The 25,842-nt window shown below is 35.7% G+C and overlaps 2 protein-coding genes across 5 annotated transcripts; one reads left to right on the top strand and one right to left on the bottom strand.

Moving 5' to 3' along the window:
* Nucleotides 1-2,138: 2,138 nt before the first annotated feature.
* LOC113742205 (serine/threonine protein phosphatase 2A 55 kDa regulatory subunit B beta isoform-like) lies at nt 2,139-9,873 on the top strand. The gene is made up of 14 exons (XM_027269975.2): nt 2,139-2,441; nt 3,382-3,485; nt 3,614-3,721; nt 3,848-3,967; nt 5,287-5,469; nt 5,567-5,658; nt 5,996-6,114; nt 7,146-7,269; nt 7,370-7,493; nt 8,081-8,149; nt 9,019-9,110; nt 9,238-9,312; nt 9,401-9,477; nt 9,559-9,873. Exons 1-14 carry the CDS (start codon nt 2,348-2,350, stop codon nt 9,696-9,698), a joined length of 1,521 nt encoding a protein of 506 aa, XP_027125776.1. The 5' UTR covers nt 2,139-2,347; the 3' UTR covers nt 9,699-9,873.
* A 215-nt stretch (nt 9,874-10,088) lies between these two features.
* LOC113740771 (vacuolar sorting protein 18-like) lies at nt 10,089-25,128 on the bottom strand. Of its 4 annotated transcripts, none has more exons than XM_072047655.1 (23): nt 24,766-25,127; nt 23,458-23,670; nt 23,211-23,350; nt 22,697-22,792; nt 21,806-21,873; nt 21,092-21,193; nt 20,752-20,896; nt 20,018-20,161; nt 19,814-19,933; nt 19,597-19,653; nt 19,259-19,318; nt 18,725-18,832; nt 16,096-16,238; nt 15,580-15,658; nt 15,254-15,316; nt 14,984-15,114; nt 14,406-14,511; nt 13,304-13,492; nt 11,913-12,140; nt 11,373-11,528; nt 11,069-11,230; nt 10,664-10,783; nt 10,089-10,409 (listed from the first exon to the last, which is right to left on the bottom strand). In XM_072047655.1, the coding sequence occupies exons 1-23, from the start codon at nt 24,926-24,928 to the stop codon at nt 10,233-10,235; spliced, it is 2,970 nt and encodes a 989-aa protein (XP_071903756.1). In that variant the 5' UTR covers nt 24,929-25,127; the 3' UTR covers nt 10,089-10,232. The 4 variants fall into 4 exon arrangements, with proteins under 4 accessions (XP_071903756.1, XP_071903758.1, XP_071903757.1 ...); XM_072047657.1 differs by lacking the exon at nt 24,766-25,127 and adding an exon at nt 24,658-24,685; XM_072047656.1 differs by lacking the exon at nt 24,766-25,127 and adding an exon at nt 24,079-24,136.
* Between the last annotated feature and the right edge of the window lie 714 nt (nt 25,129-25,842).

Genomic DNA, 25,842 nt, shown 5'->3' with positions numbered 1-25,842 from the left:
AATACCGGAAAAACCCGACAAATGACTGGGTCGGGTATACAATATAATCGGAAAGTTGAGATGAAGGCATGAATATGGTTTTCAGGATCACCTCGGCCATCGTAAGAAGATATTGAGGGGAGCTTGAAGTTCGGGAGAAGCCTTTCCTCATTGATGTCATCCGTGAAAGGTGGAGCCCTCATGTAATCCACTCCTGCCCTTCCCAAATGCTGAGATTCTTCCTCAACCCGCTTCCCCAGCAAACCCCGCGAGAATGCCTTAGTTATGGAGGCAATTCTGGAAGCAGCCTTAGAAGAGGCTCGCTTCGGGGTGCTCCTGATGGAGTGCCTTCTCTCGGATTCCTCATCGGATGGGCCTTCGGGGGACCCATCTGATTTCCTTTTAGAGGACTCGGCCTTTTGTTTGCCTTGTCTCTTAAAATATCTACCTAACTCTTCGAAAATGTTAGGGTTCTCACTTACAAACTCAGCCATATGGGTCATGGTTTCTTCGTTTGCAGGCCGAGTCACTAGGGACTCCTGTCCTTCTGGGACATTTTCCTGTTGAGCTGCGGCATTGGAATCAGCTCCAATGGTGAGAGCCTTTCTGCTCCTAGAACGCGTGGGTTCATTCTAAGATATCCTCGGGTTCCTACAGACGGCGTCAATTGAAGAGGTGATTTTTGACCGGATTAGTAGTCTCGAGTTACTGGTGGGTGCCTCTGTCCAAAGGAACCACCTCTCCTGAATCACCTGCTTAAATTGTAAAAGGAGAGGTGGGTTCCCCGGTGTAGCTCCGAAACTTAAGTTAGTTTGAGATGAAGTATTAAGGTATGAGACTTGTAGGGAGTTTTTTGTTTACTTACTTGAGAGCTCTCTCTTACTAGTGGGAAGTCCCGGTATTTATAGGGAACAATTTGGAGGGAGGAATTGTAGGCCCGGGTCCCTAGACATCTGATGGAGACAGCGTATCACAGGGATTTGACTATACTGTACATGGGGCAATGTGTCAGGGATTTGACTGTACTGTGCAGGGGGCAGTGTGTCAGACATCACCAGTGTGTCAGAGGTCATAACCTCGCTACTAGGCCCCGAGGTCCTTAGCCATGACTTCGGTCGTGATCGGCCAGAGGATAGCCCACGGCGGGAACTACGACGAGATCACCTCGGTGGTTAATAGGTGACCTGAGGCCGAGGTGGCTTTGGGGTGAGCACCATAATTTCTTGGTGAAGAACGGCCTCAACCAACGCGAGCCGAGATGACCATCATCAGTTAGTCTATACTACTTATAGTAGATTATTTCTTGAAATTTATTTAAGTGATATTAGTCTTAAAATTAGTAAGGATTTTGACTAATTGATGATCAGCATATTTTTCTCTGTTGGGTAAATTTTTGAATTTTTATTTTCAGTTACTTCTGTGGAGTATTTCAATCAATATGGATGGCTACATGGTGGCAGCGGATGTGGAAACAGAGCCAGAAGATTAGGTAAAAGAGGTACCTTGCTAACTGCGCAAGCCACCTTGCCAAGTTCCTTTGGTGGGTGCTCTTTTTTCATAATCTGTTTTTACACAACAATTTCTGTGACTTACGATTGATGATCTACGCTGGACTATATGATTATTTATTGGAGCAAGATTTTCTTTACTTGGAAAAGACAATTTAGTTAGAGCCGTAGAATTTTGGCTAGACAATTGACCTATTTCACTAATTTTAGCCCTCTATTAACAGTACAGAATTGATGGTGTAAATGTATTAGAGAATGATTTTATTGTCAAGACGTTGCCTTGCATTTCTTTATCATATTTTTTTTAAAAAAAATTACAGCTTGTAAGCCCGGTTGCCCAACATTTTTTTTAAAAAAAATTTTTTTTGCTACCGAACTGACTAAGTTCGGTAGCCATCATTTGAAAAAAAAAATTTTTCTTTTCTGCTGGATTGACTATCCATATTGTTCTGTTTGGATTGGCCATTTTTTTAAAAACAAAATTTTCAAATACAATATTACAGTAATATATAATAATTTAAAAAATATCCCATCCATACAATATATCAAAAATTTCAAAAAATTTTTATGTAAAAATTTTTCATATTAGAACAACATTCTTTCGATTTTTTATTTTTTGGCCAATAATAAAAGGAATTAGCCCAGTTTCCTAGCATCTGGAAAATGTTTCCCGGGAAAAAAATAAAATAAAACCCAGAAATGAGTGGATAACAAAATTCCAAATCCTCAGCTCAGCCTCAACTCCGAAGAAAAGACAATACCTCGAAACTCTCTACAACTCATTCTTGATTCTGCTTCAGTACAATATTTCATAAAGGACTCTCCAGCGTTGAAATTGCTAGAATTCAGAGAAAACCCACATGACTTTGAGCTCGATTTCAACTCCTCATACCACTGAATGGAAGTTCTCTCAGGTCTTTGGGGAACCAGCTCCGGGTGAAGATGTCCAGCAAAGTAATTTTCTAACTATCTTCAAATTGTTCCATGATTATGATTTATGTTTTTTTTTAACCTTTTTTTTCTGCTTTTGGACTAATTTTAGATTATACCCAATAAACAACCATTGCTGTGATGGCCCTTTGTACTTATTTGTACTAATTATGTGAGTATTTGGTTTCTGATGTTACACTAGCATTCAATTTGGCCAAATTCTTATTAAACCCTATAAATATTGCAAAAAGTTTACATTGTAGCTTGCAGTGCCATTTTTAGTGTATAATTCAGCTATTAGGTGCAGTGTTTTTCTGCATATATGTGATTTTATTGTGAACTGTGATTATATGGGTAGAAGTTGAATCCTTGGTGGAACTTTAGGGTAGGGTAAAGCTTGTTGTCTAATTGGAGTTTGAAATGCAAAGGATCACAAGCACAGTTAAAGCATTACCTGTCTACATTGTTTTGTATCGTACTGTTTGACTCCAGCACAATATTATACTTTTTGGTAGGTCAGAGTTAAAAAGTATTGTAGTATTCTTGAATGGACTGGAAATGAGAAAGATGTGGGCTATTGCTCTTATTTTGTACTTTTCTTTTATGTATTACAGATTATTAGCTACTTTTCAAATTTGAGAATTCCGAAATAGGTAGTATATCCTTGAATATAGGAATGGAAGCAATCTTTTGTCTACATGAGCAAGTAAAAGGAGAAGTTCAGAGCAAAGAAGACAGTATTTGCTCTATGATAATCTCTCTATTCTGTACTATGTGCATAAGAGTGGCCTAGGAATAAAGGCTGGCTACATCTAGCCTCTTGGAGCCGTATGAGCATTCTGTTGTCAGTTTTGATCTTTATGTACATCACTAGAAGTCTTTCTGTTAAGCAAAATGTAAATGTCTTCTCACAAGCCTTATCCATTTCAATTGATAACATAATGAATGTGGTTTTTCTCTGTAGCTGATATCATTTCTGCAATTGAGTTCGAAAAAGGTGGTGATTATGTTGCTATTGGAGATCATGGTGGGCGTGTTGTAATTTTTGAAAAGAGGACCCCTAAAGATGTGAGTATCAAATACACTGGTTAGAATTGACTTTTAAATCTTCATTCTTATCTCAGCAAAAAGAATTGATTAAATCTGGTATACTCATATTTGTTAAATTGTCATCTGAAAGATCTATATCTTGTTAGGATTCACTTGAGTACATTACTCGAAATGAGCTAGAGCAAAATGATTTCATGATAAGGCACCCTCCCAACTATCAATACAAGACTGAGTTCCAGAGTCATGAACCAGAGGTAGGCTACATGGAACTATGATTATTTTCCTCTTTTTTCGCTTTTGTCACTTTCTACTGCTCTTCTCAGGTTATTTCTATTGATCACCGTGGCTAATTATATTTTGATTATTTAACTTTCCTTCAGTTTGATTACCTGAAGAGCTTGGAAATTGAAGAGAAGATCAAAAAAGTGAGATGGTGTATGTCTCCTAACGGATCACTATTCATTCTTTCAACAAATGATAGGACTGTAAAGCTATGGAAGGTAAATATGTTCTTGTCATACTTGCCCCTAGTATAAGGAGTTCACTAGTGAATACTCAGTACTAGTATAGTATGCACCATGGAGCCTTTGGCAGGATTAGGATTTGTCTTTTTGGGATCTGTTTTACTGTTCTCTAGTTAGAACTGCAGTTGGACAAGTTACAGTTGTATTATGCTTTTAGAAGCAGCAGACAAGTATGATGCATCTGAAAATCTGTTCTTATTACTTGAACAATTCATGCTGTCAGGTTCTTTAATTTAATTAAAACCACGTTTTGCATTTTTAGGTTTGATAAGATAACCCTAGAACCAATTTTTCTTTTTTCATTTATACCTTCCTCATGTGAGAGATACTGGGTGGATGAAGCTTTTATGCCTGATGATTAAAGCACTAAGAAAAGGCAATGCTGGCCTGAAGCAGGAAGCTGGAAAATTCACTGAGCATATAGCAGAGTTTCTTGGTTCAAGTGTCTAATCAGCTGAATATTAGTATTAGTTGCTTATAAAAATGCAGCATGTTTACAAAGGCATAATCAGAATTTCATCAGTTCAATGAATCTCTCTTCAATTTTTTTTTTTTTTTTTGCCTTATATAAGCTTATGGATTTTTGACCAACTTTCGTTTTACAGTAGTATGATGTCCAGAATTCGATGTTTTATTCCAGAGTGCAATCAATATTGAGATTTTGAAGCTTATACTCACCTTGTGGCAAATGACTCATCCCACTAGGGGTGTTTTTCTATACCTTTTTTTTTTTGAGAAAAATTAGAACTTTTACATATATCAAGAAATAAAGTATTACAGTAGAGGAAACCCCTCTTAAGTACTATACGCTCTTTAAACTAAGAAAGGAAAAGCCGTGAAGAGGGACTATATATACTCGATGCCTTTATGTTAACAAAAGTTGCTTGAGCGCTGAAAAATGCTCAATTGGAGTAGAAAATATGGACCCAAAGTTTAGAATATGTCATCTCAGACGAGGTAGAGGAACTAGTTGAATCTCCTCATAACCTGAATTGGTGAAAATATTGTATGTAGCAAGACTTTCACTCACTGAAGAGGATAATCCTAACACTTACTGGTTACCTGATTTATTTATTTTTAACTACAGGTGGAAGTTTCGGATATTGTTTCAACTAGATGAACCTAGCTGAGCATGAAATGACTTTGTTGCTAAATAAATTTGGTTCTGGTTCACACTGAAGAAAAATAATTTGAAATGCAAATAACTAGTTCTTTTCTCCAGCTTATGCTTTTCCGTGTTTTTGAGTAAGTATTCTTCTATTTCATGTGTTCCAACTTGTCTCGTACATAGCCAGGTCAAGGAAAGTAAAGTCAAGAAAGTTAAAGAAATGGATCTTGATCCTTTTGTTGCTTCAGAAAATTCCCTTTTGGCTGAGAAGAGTTTTTCTAGCATTCCAGAAACAACACCCCTTTCTAATGGTGTAGAATGGGCAGACAAAACTTTCAATGGCGCATATTCTAGTGTCAGCCATACCAAGGTATTTATCATGGACTTTTTAAGTTCTTCATTTAAGATAACCTTCCACCTGTTTCCTCCATTAAAAGCTGTTTAATGCCAATCTGTAATTTGAATAGGTGCCAAAATTTGAAGATAGTCCACCAGCAAGATGTAGAAAGGCATATGCTCATGCTCATGATTTCAATATCAACTCTATCTCAAACAATAGGTACCTTCTGGGCTAAATTTCAATTATGAGCTTTGACTTTCTTTTTTAAGTCTTTTTCAATTAAAAAGAAAGCAAGTTTTGTGGATTCCATTGTGGTTTGCAAATGTCATGGTTTTCCTAAAAACTTTATTGCCTGATCTAGTTGTTCCGCATAATTTAGTACTTCTTCAAAAGAGAATCTTGAAAAACTAGACTATCCTTGTCAGTCTTAATAGGCAAGACAGAAAGCAATACATCACTATTATGCTTTTAAGCAGTGTGTACTATAATTTGAAAACAACTTGTTAGAAAGGATAGTTGAACACCCAAACTAAAAGTGGTTTTCTAATGTCTACAGTGATGGTGAGACATTTCTATCTGCAGATGACTTCAGGGTAAACCTGTGGAACCTTGAGATCAGTGATCAGTGTTTCAATATTATTGACATGAAGCCACCTAATATGGAGGATCTTACAGGTATGTTTTGGTAATAAACTTATCTGCTTTCGCACCACCTTTCATGTTTCTAAAGTTCAGAAAAGTAATATTTGTAACATCAATTTACTGTCTTCATGTTCTAAACTGCTCTAAAATTGCTGTACTATAAGGAACCAATATGGAAATGGAGAAACTATTCAAGTAAAAAGGCTTGGTGTCACACGCTGAGAAATGGTGTGGATTTTCATTTCCTTCTACAGTAGTATGGAACTTTAGTGCACAAAAATTAGTTGCTTCTTTACTTGGTTTACTGCCTGGAACTCCATTCTGACTGCTAAAAATCTAGAAGATGGAAGGATCTGTCAAAATATGCTAGGGTAATGGATAAAATCATAATCATTTTCAGCTGATGTAAAATCACAATTGCAAGCGGGTATTAATATTCACATGATGACAAGATTACTAGAGTAGCAACCCTGACTTTGATGTCAGTCTGTAAAATGAAAGCTAAATGAGCATTTGATGGCATAGAGAATATTTCTGTATGGAAGACTACAGAGACAGTTTTCAATTTTTTGGGGGTAACTAATCCGTACCTTCTACTCATGACAATGGGTGGACTTTCTGTCTGTTTTGACTTCTTAGACTTCTTGATATGAGCTTCTTATTTGCCTTCTTTTTGGTAATATAATTACAATTTTACCTATAGAAAAAAAATTTTAATTATGGTAAAGCTCGTGAGCATCCCATGTGTCTGAAGTAATGACAAACACATGTTCTTTGACAAATTGACATATGCCAAGTTGTTGTCTTTCACATTCAGAATGTAGCATTATCAAGAGAATGATCTTATAAGAAAAAAAGCAACACAATGTAAGTACATTAGCTCATTTTTCTGCCTGCCTATCTGTCATTAGAAAAATCATCCTGGATGTGAATTTATAGGTGGTCTTCTAACTTGGTTCCTTGATGAAATAACTAAGGACTTCAATACCATCTAGCTACTTTCCTACTTACATCATTGTCCAATGGAAAACAAAAGCATGATGGATTTTCTGACCTTTGTCTAGAGGTAATTACATCAGCAGAATTCCATCCATTTCACTGTAATCTGCTCGCTTACAGTAGTTCAAGGGGATATATCCGGCTAGTAGACATGAGAAAGTCAGCGATATGTGATCAAAGTTCAAGGATGTGAGCATTTTGTTTCTCTATCTCATTTCTTTGAGTTCAGAATGCTTCATAAATCTGCAATCTCCTTCCAAAATATAAAGCTCGAGTATCTGTTTTACAGATTGCATGATGGAGCATCCAATGGGTCCAAATCATTTTTTACAGAGATCGTTGCATCAATATCAGATTTGAAGTTTGCATCTAATGGAAGACACATCTTAAGTCGTGATTACATGAGCCTAAAGGTCTGTCAATTAAACTGACAAAAGGCCTAATTTAGGAGACAGGAGAGAAAGTGAGATAAGTGGAAACTTACGAGAAAAAGAAGAGAAGAAAACTTACTCCTATATGACAGCTTGGAAATGAGAATGGATGCTTCAGGAACAAATAATAAATTGCGATTTTTTTTGTTTAAATTTATATGGTTAAAATTGAGATCTTAAATTTGTTTCCACTATCAAGAAAACGGGTGATTTTTTTGCTGCTAGTTTTCTTAACTTTTTACATGGCTAAGCCTCCAACCAAGTAGACCTTTTCATCTTTGTAGTTTGAGAATGAAGTTACCTCATCCTAGTCCCTGTAACATGAACAGAGTAGCATAGTTTGGATCTTTAACATTTCATACTTCCCTTCCAGTAGTTTTTCCATGACAACCACTGGAAGTGAAGTCTCTTCCCAGATGTTAATCATGTTTTATATTATGTTTTTATATTACTTGATGTCATCATGTCTGTGTGAATGTAGTTTTTCTTTTCATGTGATTACAGTGATAATAAGAACAGAGAGAAGAAGTTTGGTTAGCTTCGTAATATCTTAGCTTGATACTTTTCAGCTGTGGGATATACATATGGAGAATTCTCCAGTTGCAACATACAAGATTCATGAGCATCTTCGGCCCAAGGTATGCAACATTCCCTTTCGCCAGGGGATAGATTTACGGTGGGCTACCTGGATGGTTTTGTATAAAATTTCATAAACTCTTGATTTCTAGAACACCTTTTGTTTGATAACCCAGCATGATTATACTGATAGAACAGGGAGATGAAATTTTGCGTACAATGTCAGCTTCTTTGGTTGGTTCAACCCATTGCATATGGGACTGAACGCACTTATCTGGCTTAAGCTCTCCTCCAAAGTTGCCATATTAATTTCTGAAAGTCTTTTAGCTTCTCAACTGCTAATCTTTTCATGTGATATGATTTCAAGTTTCTTATTTACTACCACCTGAAAAAGGCTTTTTCGTTCTTACTGAACCAAATCTCAAACTTAGTAATTCGGCTAGGATTACCTACTCCTCTTCTCCATGGTATCTTACCAGTTAAAACCAGCAAATATGTATTTGCCTGTTCTGATCCAATGCATCATGTTTAAACTGCAACAGCATGGAAAGACACAATTTGTTGATCCATGAATGTAGGCAAGTCCCTGTTGGGATCCAAAAACAAAAAACAAAAAAATAAAGCCCCTGTAGGACCTTGCTCAACAGGAAATTTTACTTGTCTAAGGTGAAAATTTGTTGAACCCACAATTCATAGGCAGAATGAATGTGCCAAAACTAAATAACAAGAAGAATCAGGTGGTTCTAGGAGCATTTTCAAATTAAGGGAATCTTTGTTCTGTAAATTTGGCATTTGCTTTTGGATGAGTACAATCTCAAGACAACTAGTACGATTTTATATGGAGTCGCCTCAATTTTTATACCTGATATTAGTGTTTCTTTTGCAATTCATTTCACTTCCACTGGCTGACATCCGGCTGCACATTGCACAGCTGTCTGATCTGTATAACAACGACGCCATATTTGATAAATTTGCTTGCTGTCTCAGAGGAGATGGACTTCAGTTTGCAACTGGATCATATAGGTTTGTGCTTGTCCCAAAGACTTGCTGCCTGTGGACATCAAAGATTCTATTTTCAACAGTTATCAGCCTATTGCTTTTTTCTTGTATTGGTTGCGCATGTTCTTATTAAGCTTTATGCTATCTTCAGCAACCAAGTGCATATTTTTTCTCACGGAGGAGGTGTAGAAGATATCACATTTGAAGCTAGCAAAAATCCAAATAGGTATCCTTCCTTCTAATGCCTCGTGTGAGTTTTATTTTGCCCCCACCATGAAAACGTTTGATTTTTGTTATTGCCTTTTGTCATGTAGGAAGCCACTCATGCACGCTAATACGAGAGCTCGTAGAAGATCTCTGAGTAATCTGACTCGTGCATTTTCCCGACATGGTTGACCCTCTCTCCCTCTCTCTCTCCGTTAATCTTTGTCTCCACTCACCTTCACCTAATTGCTTTTCTTGGCAACTGCAGGGCAAGAAAATCTAAATTCAGAAAATAACGAGTACTATTGTAACTTGAACGCTAAGTTGCTGCATCTGGCTTGGCATCCCAACAAAGATTTGATTGCTTGTGCTGCTGGGAGCAGTTTGTTTATGCATTATTTGTGGTAATAATTTGAAGGGTGTCAACTGATCTGCAGCAACTGGCAAGGTCCTGTGCATACTTAATTTTCCATTCTGCCCATTTTTTGTGCCCGCAAAAGTGCATTGCCTGTCTTTTTCTAATCATCCTCTATTTCCCTGTACGTGGTCTTTTGAACAAGAGAAAATGGCAAGCAAACAACCATATCGATCTTGCACAAATAGCATAGAAATTGATGCAGTCAGTTTTCAGAAACAGCTGAAGATAGAATGTAGGCGGTGGATGAGATGAATTGAATGTTCCAGCTTACTTAAAGTTCCAAAAAAAATTTGTTGTAAGATGTACAACCAAACCAGTTTAACTTAGTGCACGATATGATAAACACTCAGTAAAGCATTTCAAAGAATGTCAACGATACCTTGATCAAAACTGGATCTTGATATAGAAGAGATTGCAAAAGTGTCATCAGTAGTAAAGATGGAGTGGTGAATCATCAGGTGGTACACAATCACAAACTACAGTTTCAAAATACACGCTTGCCTATAGAAGCTCGTATGTACAACCTAATATGCTGGTAGGGAAAGACTCTTCTGCATTCCAGCATTATGCGGTTTGATCTCCCATGATGCTGCTACATCTGCCTCCTCAGGAAGAATGAAAGGCAAAGATATCTCCCGGATCATTAGGTCACCACAAAATGGGCATTCACTGGCTATAGCATCATCCAGTTGTGATCGGATCTGAAAAATATTTCAGCAGAAGGTTTCAATTATAACAACTGAAAGAAACAATATGAATAGAAAACATACAAGGCTGAAAAGATGTCCTAAAGAAATCAACATGCTAGAAACAACAGAAAGTTCCTTAAATCTTCTCCAAACTGGAAACAAGACTTAGCAGACATGGAGAAAATGCAAACGACCACCCAATACAAAAGCTACCCATTTATGACTCTATTATTATGCGAGAGAAGCCAATAGATCAAAAGGATCACCTTTTCTAAAGGAGTCATGCTTGTTAATGGTTCCTCTTCGGACAATCCACCACTTGAGTCCTTCCGGGGTTCATTACTTAGTAATGTAAGTCGCTTTTGCAGATCCAATATATATTCCGCCTGCAGTATCATTTTGAGGGAAGAAACATTTGGCAAATATAACACAGATGTCAGCTTTTATATTACCCAAAAAAAAAAAAGAATGTCAATATGCTAGCTGCAGTATCACTAGCATATATATGCTCTTATCCAGTTTAGGAAAAGTTTCATAGTAGCAAGAAAAATAAACAGAGTATCAAAAACACTTAATATACCGACATTTGCACAGTACACAAGAAGTATCCAGAGTGATGGTTACTTTAAATAAAAGTAAAACAAAAAGAAGCAAAGTATTCCAGGTCGTACTTGCATTTGACTAGTGCAACCAGTCACATGAGTAATCAAGCACTGAGCATGAAATGCATGTCCACAAGGAAAGACATAGAAAGGGGCCATAGATCCAGCTGATGTGTAACCCCAAGACATCTGATAGTCCCGACCTACATTCAAGATTTTCTTTCTGCAAACCTGATGGCCAGCAACTGGGAATAAGTGCAAGCATACAATGGATGGAGAAAAAGAACATGCCTGAAGAACTTTAAGCATGACAGCAGCAATTCGTATGCTAAGAAACTTTAGATGGAAAAACATCTTAATCAGAAGATCTTACCCCACATTCCTCATCACGATCTATGACTGCATACCGTTGAGCAAGTGCACTTATATCATTCCGTATATTATCAGCACCATGAGTTGCATCATTCATCTCCTGCTTCAAATTTTCAATTTGTTCATTGTAGTCCTCCAAGGATGAGCATATTGCCTCCTGCAATGTTGTTTGAGGTAATTTAGTGCAGCAATTGTAGACAACATTAAGCTTGCCTCAACCAATAAGAGTAGGAGCAAGAGAACATGTAAAAAGCAGAAAGGAAATAACAAGGGTAAGAAGTGAGACAAAGAAACAAACTATCACTTGGATGACATCGATAGTGTTAATACATATACATCCTCTCAAAACTACGATGAAAAAGTAGAAAATTCTGAAAGTTGAGATTAATTATTTAAAAAGTTTACAATGGTTTTTGTATTTTCTCATCTCCTGCATGGACATGCAAAGATATAGCAAGTGCATGAACATTTGAATACAAATGTATATATAATAAAAAAAACTACTCCTCAGCATTTTAGTAGTCAACAATCAAGGGCATACCTTGAAGTCATCAATCAAAGCAAAGTCTGGGAAAAAGGGTAAGATGTCCTCTATCTTTAATAGTCCGTCCGTCTCTTTGAGAAAAGCTATTGCCTTCCGAATATTTTCCCTTTTTGTTCCCTTTTCCTGCTCTATGACATGCTTGGCCACCATAAGCCATAGTTTCTTCCTTAACTCTTCATCATCTTCAACTTTGTCAGCTTCAGCCATAGCTAGCTCTGGATCAACCTATTAAAATTAGGAAAACTCCAAGATTACAGAAAGTAGTATTTCAAATATATGCTGATCTCAAAACTGGAGATGAACAAATTCTTTTATCATCTTGAAATACATATGTACTTTTTATGTACTCTGGTCTTTCCTGTATCAAGACAACATGTTCAAGCAATTTGCATAAAATTCAAACTCCAAACACTCAAGGCATCATTTCGGTTCTAAAATGTTGAACAAAAAGTTAAAAAAGAGATTGATGAAAAATTTATCTGTCATGGTTTTTCTCATGCTAAAAGTACTTGTTTACCAACTTGCCGTCATCATTCAATTGGACAATTACCCCCCAATCAATGCTACAATCAACCCAAAAAGCCCAAATAGCATCTAACATCGTGGGAAGAATGCAGATGTTGAACCAGAAAAACAGACAACTGCACCTTTGGTGAAAACGACTATTGACCCAAAGCTATAAATGTTTTCCAGTCATAATCACCAGCATATATATGCACCACAGAACTTGAAAAACAAAATGTTTACAGAACTCCAAAGCCTACGATATACTGTGAAAATTTTTTACCACAGGCTAATTGGTATATTAATTACATCTCACATGAAAATACATATTTACTATTGGCTTCTTAGGTTGATTTTGTTTTGTTGGGAAAATAGGGGAGATTGATTCATCTAGAAAATACAGGGCAAAGTGAGATGTAATTTTTTAGGTGCATTTTGTAATCCACCCTAAATGAGGAGCAGATAAAAGTACAACAATGAATAATAGTTGAATCCTGCTAGCAAAGTAAGATAATCAATGTGTGAATGCAAGCATTCACAAGTTACTTAGATAATCAATGTGTAAATCCTAGCAAAGTTACTTGCATTGTTATTCATCTTCCCTGTTTCCTTCCAAAACCAAACACAAGAAAATGTTTTTGTTAGAATTTGACTTTTTTTTGTCACTAAATTCCATTACTTGGAAATGTTTACATTGTACTATCCATTTTAAAAGTTTGATATTTTTGATAAGTACTTACATTTTGCTTTAAAATCTGATAATACACTAGCTATGCACTATCTTTCACTGGGCATTAAAAACTTGAGCTCTGATAACACAAGTTATGTGCTCTTACAAGGACAAAGAATACAAAACCAATCATCACGATCAATTTGAGCTTTACCTGCAGTGCGAGAGCAACCGCTTCTTCATGCATGGACATCATGCTATATATGTGAACACATGCACGCATTCTCTTTTCCTTAAGACAAAGGCGCAACGCATACTTGGGATCATAAAAAAATTCAGGGCCACTTGATCGTCCTTTACCAAACTTACACTGTAGAAAACGCAGAAGAGAACTCTCATCCTCCTGAAGAGAAACAAATATTAGTGTCAAAGTCAGATTAAAATAAAAAAGGAATTAATTTTATACTAAACTACAATAACAGAGACAGCTGCAAAACATTTACAAGTGATTTTGAAAAAAAGAAATAAATTTTAGTACCCAGAAGGGTGGAGTCATGTTTTTCTATACATCATAACAAATCCCTAAACAATGAGGCATTTGTCCCAGAAGGGAATCAACTCAGCTATATGCTTAACAACTTCTGAAAATGCAAATACTACTCTCCCAAAAATTGAAAGAGATCTATCTGGCTCATAACAGGCATTTGTCCTGCACCAAGGATTCCAATGCATTGTTCACTGATAAACTTCATCATGATACATCATTTATAAGGCACCAAAAATCAAGGCAAGCATATGAAAGTAAGTGTATATCAAGGTAAGTATATGAAGAAAAAGGGTTATAGGTAAAAACAAATTAAGAAAAAAAACTTTTCGAATTAAAATAGAAGACAACCTCAGCTCAAAAAGTAGATATTCACTTTTTCAGATGTCAGAAATGGCATATTAAACAGCAAATTGTAACACACCATTTACAGGAATATAATTTTACTCTTAGTGACAAATGTTTGCTTTGTCAACATCCAGCATTACTAACTTCTACCAAAAAGCGAGCATGACTTCCCAGTTTCAGAAATGCTATCACTACCCAATATCTAGACACACGAATTTATTAGCCAATCTCTAGTTTATGTGGCTCTTAGGTCTATTGTAACTCTAAAACATGTAACTAATGTTTACCAAATAATGCCAGTTTCTAATATTCTCAGCAGCATCCATATGCAAAAAAAATTTTAAAAATTAAAAAATACGGAAGCAAAATTGATTATAACATCTTAATCTTTAAAATGCACTATAGAGACTCCAAGTGGCTCAACCTGCTTGGCATACAGAGAGAGTAACAAATTGTGAACACCAGGGTCCTCATTCTGCAAACGGTGAACGGAATACTCCAAATATTTGATCACTTCATGTGTTTCATTCCTGGATAACACCAACCAACAAGTTCAACCCAAAACAAAAAATATAAAGTGATTTTGTGCTGTCAAATGAAAGCATGTAAAGATATATTACTTCATTTCAGGATGCATGAGAAAATATCATGTTCCAACAATCAAGTTGGGAATGACAATTTTCTTTCCATGAACTAGAGACTAAGTTTGATCTGATATGAGTTATATGATGAATTAAGACAAGGTTACAGCAAAATGAGATCAAGTATTGGAGACGCATGAATTCCAGAGTACGAGAAGTGCAAATTATCGGTTGATTAAAGGGCAAATTATCAATAAAATGTTATAAAGAAAATTTAAGAAGAAAGCAAGGCATTCAACCTTGTTGAGTTGTTCTCGTTGATGAAACTACACATTCTCAGAGCTTATGAACATGAAACAAGAATGCATTTCCAGAACCAGGGAAAAAAAAAGGAAAAAGTCCAAAAGAGTATGCACGTTACTTAGCATGAGGTTCACTTGAATATCGCATCATGGCAGGAATCAGCTTTCTGGGGTTCAGGTCTTTAGTGGTCATCCATGATTCGACAGTTTCATATGCATCAAGCATAATGAGGTCTGGAGCAAACTTGTACTGCAAAAAAAAGAAAAAAAAATGGTGCACATCATGTTTGACTGGATAGGGAAGACTCAGCTTATGTCATGTTTAATATAACAACAAAAGACATGCAGACAATAGACCACTATTAGACAGTTGAAGTAGAACTCCAAACCTGGAGGTCTATAGGAACATTAGGTTTCTGAAGAACTTGTAGTGCTTTCTTTGCTTCTCCTTGCTGTACAGAAACAGAAGAAGCATGAAAAACGGAAAAAAAGATTCAAGTCTATTATTTTAACCAACATTTTCAAATAAAGAATAGTTAAAAGCAGTGCTTATGCGGTCAAGCTTTATATCAAATCACAGCTTCATATATAATTAATCTTAAACAAAATTCATATTCCTGAGTTATTTGTATCTCCTTTTTACGGAGAGGGATTGCAGCATTAGCCACCTCTTCTTTTGTCTGGAGAATTTTAAGTGCAGTCACAAAACAAGCACCTGGATGTAATGATGAACCACAATCTCATGTTGCTCCTTCAGATTAGCAAAGAATACCAATTCATCAACTCTACCATAGCTGCAAAACACCATGAAAGTCATTTTCAAAAAACTGAAAACTAGCATGCCCACAAAATCAAATTTAAAAAGAAAAACCCAATAATGAGCATAAAGTTTCCAGGAAAATTAAGAGAACTTCTCTCATGAGTAGACAGGTTTTTATCACACTTCAAGAGGTAATGTCATACAAAATTAGCAATATTATGATATACATTTGTAATGAAAAATCTCAAATATATATTAAAAAAAAAGTTCGTAATCAAGAACATTAAATTGACCTATAAAACGAGTAATAACTTGAAGACCATAAGCAAAATGAAAAACATGATAGCATCTCTTTTGTTCTTTTGCTTATCTCAATTAGAATATCTAATATTTACACAATAGCATCATATGTTTTACCACCTGAAACGTTTCATCTTTGCTAGGGCAAAATTACTATTAAACATTGTTCACCTTTTCAATAGCTTCATCGTGGTTGCCTCGTCTAATACATCCTTGGAGTCACTTAGAAAAGCACGAAACTCCTTAATAATTGATTGGTACTCTAAAGCACCTTTTTCAGAAGCACCTTCATCCTCCAAAAGTACTCTATTTATCTGGTATCAACACATTGGTAAATTCAGCAAAGAACATATACAACCAATCAATGGAATCTTCAAGTTAGTGAATAAGCATATAAAAAACCATGAATAATACACATCATCCCACTCTCTAGCTTGTTTAAGTGGAATTTAAGAACCATTTTAAGAATAAAATAGACAAAGGTTCAGTACAGATTGTAATTTTACAAATATTGACTATAATCATTATCAAGCTTGCCTTCTGGCGGGCCTTGAAGACAAATTGTGTAATGACAATCTAATTCTAAGTATTATAGAGGTCTCATTATGTAGTAGTGGGCTAAATTTGGTAAATTCTAATCCGGTGATGAATGGAAAGAACCGGCCAATTAGAACCTAAAATTGGCCAATCATCCATTTTTTTAGCCACTTGTACAAAATTAGAGCAGGTGGGTTAAGTGGACCAATGAACTTGGGTCAATGGCAACAGTTCTATTACCATGAAAACCTTATTGAAATTCTTTAAGATGAATAGTCCTGAAACAGAAAATCAAGTGAACCACAAAACATAAAGGTGGATTCTTAACCAAAGCACTGCATGCCATCAAAAGACTAAACTGCATAAATGTAGTATGAAACCTAGTTTTATTCTTACTATAGAGTTGAAAACTTGTAACAGTTACAGAAGAACCACTTAAATAAACTCTAATGCAGGTTTATCAATAAGTCAAATTTAGTCCAGTTGGATTAAGCAAGACACCTCAGCCAGAAATAGCCCAAGTGTCAGATACATACACAAAACAATAGTAATTGACATGCATATGCATGCAATTAATTTAAAATTCTTATGAAGAAATGCTTCAATAAATTTTAAGTACTCTAAAAGAATTCAACTGTATACATCAATGGTGATTTTATTGTCTATAACATATATTAATGCACCACATACACAAATAAACCAAAAGTTCCACAACAAAACGGGTCTCCAAGCCATAAACACTTTCTTTTTTGAGTTTTTGAGCCTTCCTTTCTTTCCTTTCTTGCACTAAATCCCACTCCCCTTCTTTCAGAAAGAGAAATTCTGACCGTAAATCCTTCTTCAGAACAACTATAATATCATTAAAGTCCAGTATCTTATATCCAACTTAGTTTTTTTTCCTGGTTTTTGTGAACCATTTGGAAGTGCTGATTTAAATTAACAAATGGAATGAAGAAGCATCAAGCAACACAAGAAGCTACATTTCAATAAGACAAAAATTCACTTCAAGAGAACAAAAGAGGGCATAAACTTCAGCCTGAGAGAAAGAATAACAAAGAGCTTATCTGCAGAAAAAATGCCAGAATAAGGTGCAGTCACTTTCATCATGATAACACCCTAAAAGCAATTTATTGGGTTGATCCAATAAAGGTGGAACAAGACCAATAGAACACCAAATAGAATGACAAAGACTCTGCTCAACCAAAAGGGTATGGAGCAGAGAAAGGATAATGTCAGGATTAGGCTGCATATAAATGGGATTGAGATGGCAATATCCACTTTCATTTTTCTTTATTTTAATGTAAAACTTAGAGTTAACCATGTTCTTGTTCACTTCAGATGAGAGAAAGGGCCGTAGCAACACTGCTCTTTCCTAGCATTGCGTTCCAAAAGCAGAGGTGTTCAAAGGTTAACAGAAGAAAGTTTAGGATCAAGGGACTGAGGAGTGAAGCTGGGACAATTGGCCAAGCACGGACCCTTCGAAACCTTGAATTAAGACTGGTCCTCATTACTTGATGGATGTAAATAACTAACAGTACAACATCTGAAAGAATTTCCTCTGAATGCCTGCCTCCCATGAATGACTATTCTTTCTTTTCTTGTGAAACCATCAATCCACAAAGTAAAGTCCCTAATGTTATTAATTCTTCTTCATTCCGGATGCCTTAGCAATATGGCTACTAGAATTTTATTCCCTTAACAAAACTAAAAACAATGACTTCTGTGCATAAGAGTACAAGATGTTCATTATGTGTTAGGCAAAAATTTCTTTGCAAATCTACTATAGTTCTAAAAGCCACTGCTTGTCACCAAAAGAAGAAACCTAGGCAGGAATTAACAAAGAATTGGTACTGCTAATACTGTTTAGAGCAAACATCTCTAAACATATCAAAGCAGCACAATAGCCAAAGTCAATCACAGATAAATTTGTATCTCCATAGTCAAACCACAAGTAACTCAAGCAAATTATCACTTAATATTTATAAGTAATTTTTAAAAATTTTCATTTAAACAGCCTTGTTAATATGTCAGCTAAGGAAACAAGTCACAAGCAACATTGACCTAGGTACCATAGCTTCATGAATTAGGCAGAATCAAATGCTACCATGCAAAAATAAGTCACTCATGGATATCTTTCACTGTAGAGCACAGAAATAGAATGAAGCAGCAATAGATGAAACAATCGCATGAGTTTACTTAAATTTTCATATAGAGTACCACTAGTTCAGGCCCAACAAGTACATCAGATCTACAAAGCATGAACCTTGTCTAAGTATAATTCGGTAATCCAAGTTGAAATCATAGTTATTTGGCATGTGTCATCCTTGGCAAGATTATCAAGCTTGCGCAGTAGAAAAGTCCTCAAAGCATCCTGTACACAGTAGAAAGGTAAGTTAAGTTGGTCCATCAAAAGTTCAGTAACCATTAAAGCAACATACATTTCTTTAACCATTAAAGAAACATACACCAACAAATAGGAGCTCACTAACAGAATGCGGGTAACTGAGTTATCATTTCATGGAATAAAACATACAAACAGAAAGCTCATTGACCATTTAAAAGACGAAAATATATGGTGTTTAATAAGATTAACTGAAGTGGACCTATTTAAGATTTAAGTTGTAAGTTTGAATTGATCAAACTTTGCCTTACGTGACAAATGAATGATTAGAGCAAATTTGTTCATGCTTCATCAAAAGTTGATTAGACAATTGCATCTCTGATAAGGTTTCCATGTTGAGCAGCACATAATTGTCAAAACATGAGCTTGATGTTTCAAAGAAGTCACTTCTATTACCTGCTCTCCCATGCTAATAAACTTCAAACTGATCTCTTCAAACGACAATACATAATTAATCTGCAAAACAGAGTTCCTTCTGTAAGAAGTTTTCTCCAACAGATTAGGAAACAAATAGCGCATGCCTGATGCAAAATGCATGTATCATGTATGTAGCAGTGTCTAATGCAAACCATATGCCTGCTTTTATGTAGCCAATTTGCAGATTATCAAACACCAGAAATGCTACAGAACATTTCAAGGAGGATACAATGATAAAATATATCAACGTGACATAACATGGTATACTTAAAGCAATTAACACTGCAACTCAAGTCAAAAGTCTAAAGAATTGCAACCTTCGCGTAGAAAGATGCTGCTCTGAGAAAGTCCTTAGTGGAAAAGGCAGCTTCAGCCTGCAAAACACAGCTGCCAGTTAAATTGCTGAACCTAAAACATCCCACATGAGGATGTATAGAATCTTGGGAATGCAATTCACAGTGTCCAAATAATCCTCTTGTTTACAAGCACTTATGCATCACTTTGTAGAGGTAAAAATATTCAGTCAAGTCTGACCTGCACTAAATAAACTTGGTCTTTCTGGAGTGCATCACGACAATTTGCCAAAGCTGCAGCATATTCCTTTAAGTCTAAGTACACCTTCCACATGTCTCGCCCCTCATCATTCACAGATACCTGAATCATCATGATCAGATGAATAGATCAACAGATTTGGCTGGTGTTGTGACAAGAGACGCAAGCGAAACCATTCTAGCGAACCTGAAAAATGGAGTTCTGGTCATATGCATAGAACAGTCCAGCAGATGCATCACTGCATAATCCAATTATACCCCTTGAAGCCGCATCAGATGCTTGATCAAAATAAAGTTCCTCCACTATCTGCTCACTAATTCTATTGACAACCTACAAGAAATTGTCGAAACATAACATGAACCATGGTCACAGTTTTAATTATTTGACTGAAAACAACAGACAAAATGACAGCCAAAAGAATTATGAAGTTGTTCAACTAAAACACATAGGGACCAAATGAACAAGTCTCCTCAATCAGCTCTACTTTTATATGGATTTTAAGCAACAAATTGGCGGCTTTTTTTTAACTACAACTCCTATGACGTAAAATCCTCCCTAAAGTTTTAAATTGCCCTTATCTGGAACTCCTTGAATGCATGATCAGCCACATATATCATATGGAGTAAGCCCAATTCACATACAATTTTTGTTTTGATTCTTTTTTTTTATTCGTTTTTTGAGATAAGGCTTTATATTAAGTGGCAACAAGGGGTGCAACCTAAAAATATAAAAGCGTCCTAACTCCTTATGCAGGAATGAGCATCAGTGCTATCTTCATTTTCGGAAGCAGAGAGAGGATATTCTAGAAAAATGTTTTCAGACAAGGATAAAGCCCAACTTTACGTTGCAAGATCAACAATCACTGAACTTTCACAGCTCTAACAAATATAAAATAGGACTCTGAGCCTCTTTTAGCTTACCTTGACTTTGTTTCCAATCAGAAGAAGAAAATGAAATTCAGACACAGCCATAGAACTAGGCTTGACAGCTTCAGTTCCTTCACCTAATCTTGAATAGCTCAAAAGAGCCTTATTCTCCACAAAATTTTGATCCCCATCAGGTGAACTACCACAAGATTCACAAAAATCCTAGGTAAGAAACTATTATTAGCTCAACATATTTATGTTACTTTGTGTCTAAATAGACTGCTTACTGTATGTGTAAAACAAACAGCAAATGTAAGAGTACTAGCAATAATGATGACTAAAAATCTAGTCCTCTGAGTTGCAGAAAGAAAAAGGGCTAACAGTCATCTCTTACCTATGTTGCGCACCAAAATTTAAACCACCATGATAGATTCCGGCTCCGGAAAGCCATGCGAAGTAAACAGCTCTCCTTTGGTTTATAAAAAAGTGAAGTTCACTGCAAGAAGACACATCAAACTCCATCTTCACTTACAGAAATAACTTATGTTAGTATCCTATTTCAATAGATGTTTCCTTGCAAACGACTTAGTGACCTCTTAAGAGATTAAATCCACACCACTGCATTCCAACAACCTCTATAGTGTACAAATCACGCAACATTTAAGCTCATTGTCATAAATAAATACCAACAAAGTGGTGGTCTCGCCCAATCCATTAGTCTCTTGCATAGTATCAGAGATTGTTGCATCCCCAATCTTTTGTCTAGTATCTAAGCCAAAAGACTCCCAAACAGATAAATTTGTAAAGTATTTCCAGAATGTACTGAAATGGAGATCTAATATTGACCTGTGTTCTTATATCTTCAACCACTGGGAAATTATTTTATTTAGATACTATACAAAAGTCAAAGGCACAATAAGATTTCGATTAAATGACTTTAAAGCACATCATACTAATTGTCAAAACTAGCATAATTACATATGCACAAAAAAAAAGAACATAATTACAGGCACGTGGGCATATTATAAGCATAATATATAAATTAACTAAATAAAAAATTTTGACTTTAATCCATTTATAAAATATAAGCATACAGAAGTTTACTAACCTGTTTGCAATGTCACCAGGCAACTCCGTGAAATGAACGGTTCGATCCACATAGCTAGCAAACACAGACTGCAACACAGTGGTTAATGAAACAGCAATAAGTTTCAGTCAAACAAACTACAGTAGCTTTGAATACTTGACCATCAAGTGATTGAGATAAGAAAAGAAGTACATGAACAGAGATGCATTAAGAAATGAACTGAAAATTAGTGAAGCACATGCATGAAGTCTTCCACCAGCATGCATAAGTTTATGCGTATGTACCTAAATACATGTATCTGAGCAAGCATCAAGGACAACAAATCAAGGTGTCATACCAAATATTGAACCCAAAACTTAACTAAATATTGCATAGGTATTGTAACACAATAAGAAATGTCCTACAATGAGTATCTTAGGTGTGTGAATATCAAAGCTAAATAGTAAGAATGATATATTACTAACGGCTGAAGTATCTCACAATAGTGGTGTGGACTTGAACGAGTTCATTGGATCATCACAAAGTCCTAATTGGTATCTAAGAACATAGCAGCAAAACCACAAGTGTTGTGAGCAGCTAAGTACTACTCAGGGCAAATGAGCCACAAGGTGAAAGAGATCTCCAAGGAGCAAGCATATCTTGTTAAAGGCTTTTGAGTTCTTACTTGAAAACTTTAATTAAACTAAAGTGTGAGCAATGAATCTATAAGCATGAACATGACTAAAATATTGGCGAATATCTTTATAGTGGTAAACCCGATTGTTCAATGAGATATTTCCATCTCACCCTTTTCTTGAGACAGAGATGAAGCAATACAAAAATGAAACACAATTTAATCAAATTGAACTCAAGTAAAAATAAAAAATCCAGGATTGAAGAGAACCATAACAGAGGAACCAATTAAAAACTTACCTCTAATGAACCGATTCCTGTATAAGAATAAAGCCTCGTAGGTGTAACAGCCATGACATAGTATCTAGTTCCATTAATTACATTGGCTGTTTCCATCTAGAAAATAGGCAAAATGGCACATGTAAGCAACCAGCCTTTACTCCAGTCCGTTCAACAAAATTGTACAAATTTTATTTTCGAAAAGCATAAAAAAATTAGTTTCCAGTAGCACAAAGGTTCATCAAGTCACTTGCAATGCATATATAAAACCTACTGTTCTCTAATTAGAATAACTACAGCTCAAGAAGAATACGAGATACTGAAAGCATGCATAATTGAACATCTACCAGGCATCAATGTTGCATTCACCAAGTAACTTGAAAATTTTCTTTCCCATCAATTTAAACTACAAAATATACATTAGGAAAGAACATCTTACAGAAAATGCTTAAAAAAATGAAGGGTTATTATTCACCAAGAAAACTACCCAAAGATAAAATAAGGAGAAAATGACAGGAGCGGTGAAGGTTCAAACCTGCAAGCCGGTGAAAGCCTCAGGAAGCTCTTTTAGTTCAAACAAAAACTTAATATACTTCTCCCTTTTATCTTTCTCATCTACTGCAATTTCATGAAGCTGCCCATTATCTGTACCTAGAATGACTTCCCTAGTGGAAGCTGCTCACATAAAAGATACTACATTAGATAAAGGATCTAATCAATACATGAATTGAAACATATAAATAACATGCCATATAAAAGAAGCAAGAAAGAGCTGTTCTTGCCTTCTGTTATCAATTGTCTATTCCAAGCAACAGCATTTACAATAAGACCTTTCAATTTGCTTAGTAGACGAGGTCTGGTCCACTTTGCATGTGTATAAAATGTATCAGCACCTCCAGGACCAACTATGGTGGCAATGCAATGGCTCCCACCAGGGTCAACAAACACTCGATGGATGGATTGATCTCCAGGTCGACCAGCTGAAAGATCAATATCTACAGAAAGCAGTTGTATTACTAAACTCAGAACTTCACCACAGGATTGAAATAAGCCCAAAATTCGATCCATTTTTCCACCATCCAAAAATAAATAAAGTAAAATAAAATAACTCTAAATACATTTTATAAATAGCAGACTAGATTCAAGAATTCCAAGTACATTTGGATAAAGTTAGAAAAGATTCTACCCAGCATGCACTACTTACCAAAGAAGAAGGATAAAATTTATAAGCATAATCAAATAAAAAGACAGTTCTAGTAACTCAATCGCTATACAATCTTAGCCACCAATTGCACACAAGTAAAATAGAGTCCCTAAATTCTACATATCACAAAAAATATCATCAGTAAGAGCAAGAAGGCAACTTTTTACATCTGGTTTACATTTATCTCCATATAGTATACCATTCAAACCTTCAATTCCTTCAAACCCTTCTGATAAAAGCATTTCTTCCACATTCTACAACAACAGTCCAATCCTCAATTATTCCATTTTCTACTCCCCTCCACATCTTTTCCTTCCCACCCCTCCCCTCCCCTCCCCTCCTACAAAAACCTAATAAATCAACAAAAATAAAAATTCCCAACTTCAACATGGTATACTCTTAACATTTTCCTCTTTTTCAAAAATCCGTAGCATTTGACCTTTGTTTGCCCTAATACCCAAAAATAACAAAGGCATGAAATTCGAACAAGCACAAAATAATTCGTTTCAATAATAATGGCAACATTTCTAACCAAACCCACTTCTAGGGCATCCAACCAGCTAAGTTCCACCTCTAGCCCCACACCCACCAGACGGGAGAGTTTCAAAATTTGGCTGAGTTGAAATATAATCCAATTGAAATCTAACCCCAAGTAAAATAAGTTACCTAATAACAGCATTTTCAATCACTAACAAATAAATAAATAAAATTTTCTACTGATAACAATTATATAGTATACCAGAGAGATCTCCACACAACAGCAAGTAAAATAAATTACCAATTTTCGACATTTTCGATCAATAACTCAAAAAAATCATAAATTTTAATAAAATACAAAAAAAAAACCATAAATTTTTCTGCTGATAATAAAATATGCACAGTATACCATAGGAATCCCCAACTCCGAAATCGTGTCTGATGATCCAGCCTTTACTTGTTCCTAAGACAATGACGTCATTCCCAGCAGCCATACACGTAATCACTCCACGTCCCTTGGCAGCATATCTTTCTAGAAGATCTACTGAAAATACCTGCCGCTTTTGCTCCATTTTTCTTCCTCCTTTTAATCCAAATAATGCTTATAATTGCAAAGACTGAATAAAAATCAGTTCAATTATCCAGCTTAAGACGGATTAAACACGTGATTAAGATCATCCGGAAGTGAATTAGTCTTCAAATTGTTGAATTAATTGAAGGAATATTTTCATGATTAAAATAAAGAAAGAATGCACCTGAAAAATGTGCTGGGGGCTGGTACTGAGAATTTAGAAGAAGAAAGGGTTAAATTACATTTATCGCCCCCGAGGTTTGGCCAAACTACAAAGTAAACCCTAATATTTGGCCAAAGTATGGAAGAACCCTCCGATTTACAAAAGCTTAACAAAAAGCCCCTTATCGTTAGTCAACAACGTTGACTGCCCTGCTTAAATTGCGATTTTTCGCGGAGAAATTTCTGTATTTTTCATTAACATATTTTTTCGATCCCGCCTTTAATTCATATACAACAAATCGCTATAGCACATTTTTCTATCAAAATTCTTAAAAAAACAATCCAAATGGGCCAAAATGAAAAAGTTAAAAGTCGTGAATGTCTTGCACTGCCAACAAGTTTTATTTCCTTTTAAATCTTCAACCCTTCTCTTCCCCCGCGACTGAAACCAACAGAGTTGCAAAATTATTGGTTGCATGATAGGTCTTCATTGTTCATGGAATGGATTCAAATGGACACACATTCACTAATTGCTTATCAAAATCACTCCTTGCTTCTTCCTTATTTCTTCTGTTAAAGCACTTATTTCTTCACAATTTGTTAGCTTTAGATTCAATCAAAAGCAAGAAAAAGAAAGGCCAAAAAAAAAATTACCTCTAGATCTTGCAATTTAACTACCAAAACCAAATCTTTAGTCCAAACGATTCTCCTCTAGACATGAGATTTGAATGATGTACCCCGTTTATGAGGAGG

The sequence above is a fragment of the Coffea arabica genome, chromosome 4e (genome assembly GCF_036785885.1).
Source record: "Coffea arabica cultivar ET-39 chromosome 4e, Coffea Arabica ET-39 HiFi, whole genome shotgun sequence".
In the NCBI taxonomy this organism is placed as follows: domain Eukaryota; kingdom Viridiplantae; phylum Streptophyta; class Magnoliopsida; order Gentianales; family Rubiaceae; genus Coffea; species Coffea arabica.
Note: the sequence above shows the minus strand (reverse complement) of the source record. Positions and strands in the feature narration are given on the sequence as shown.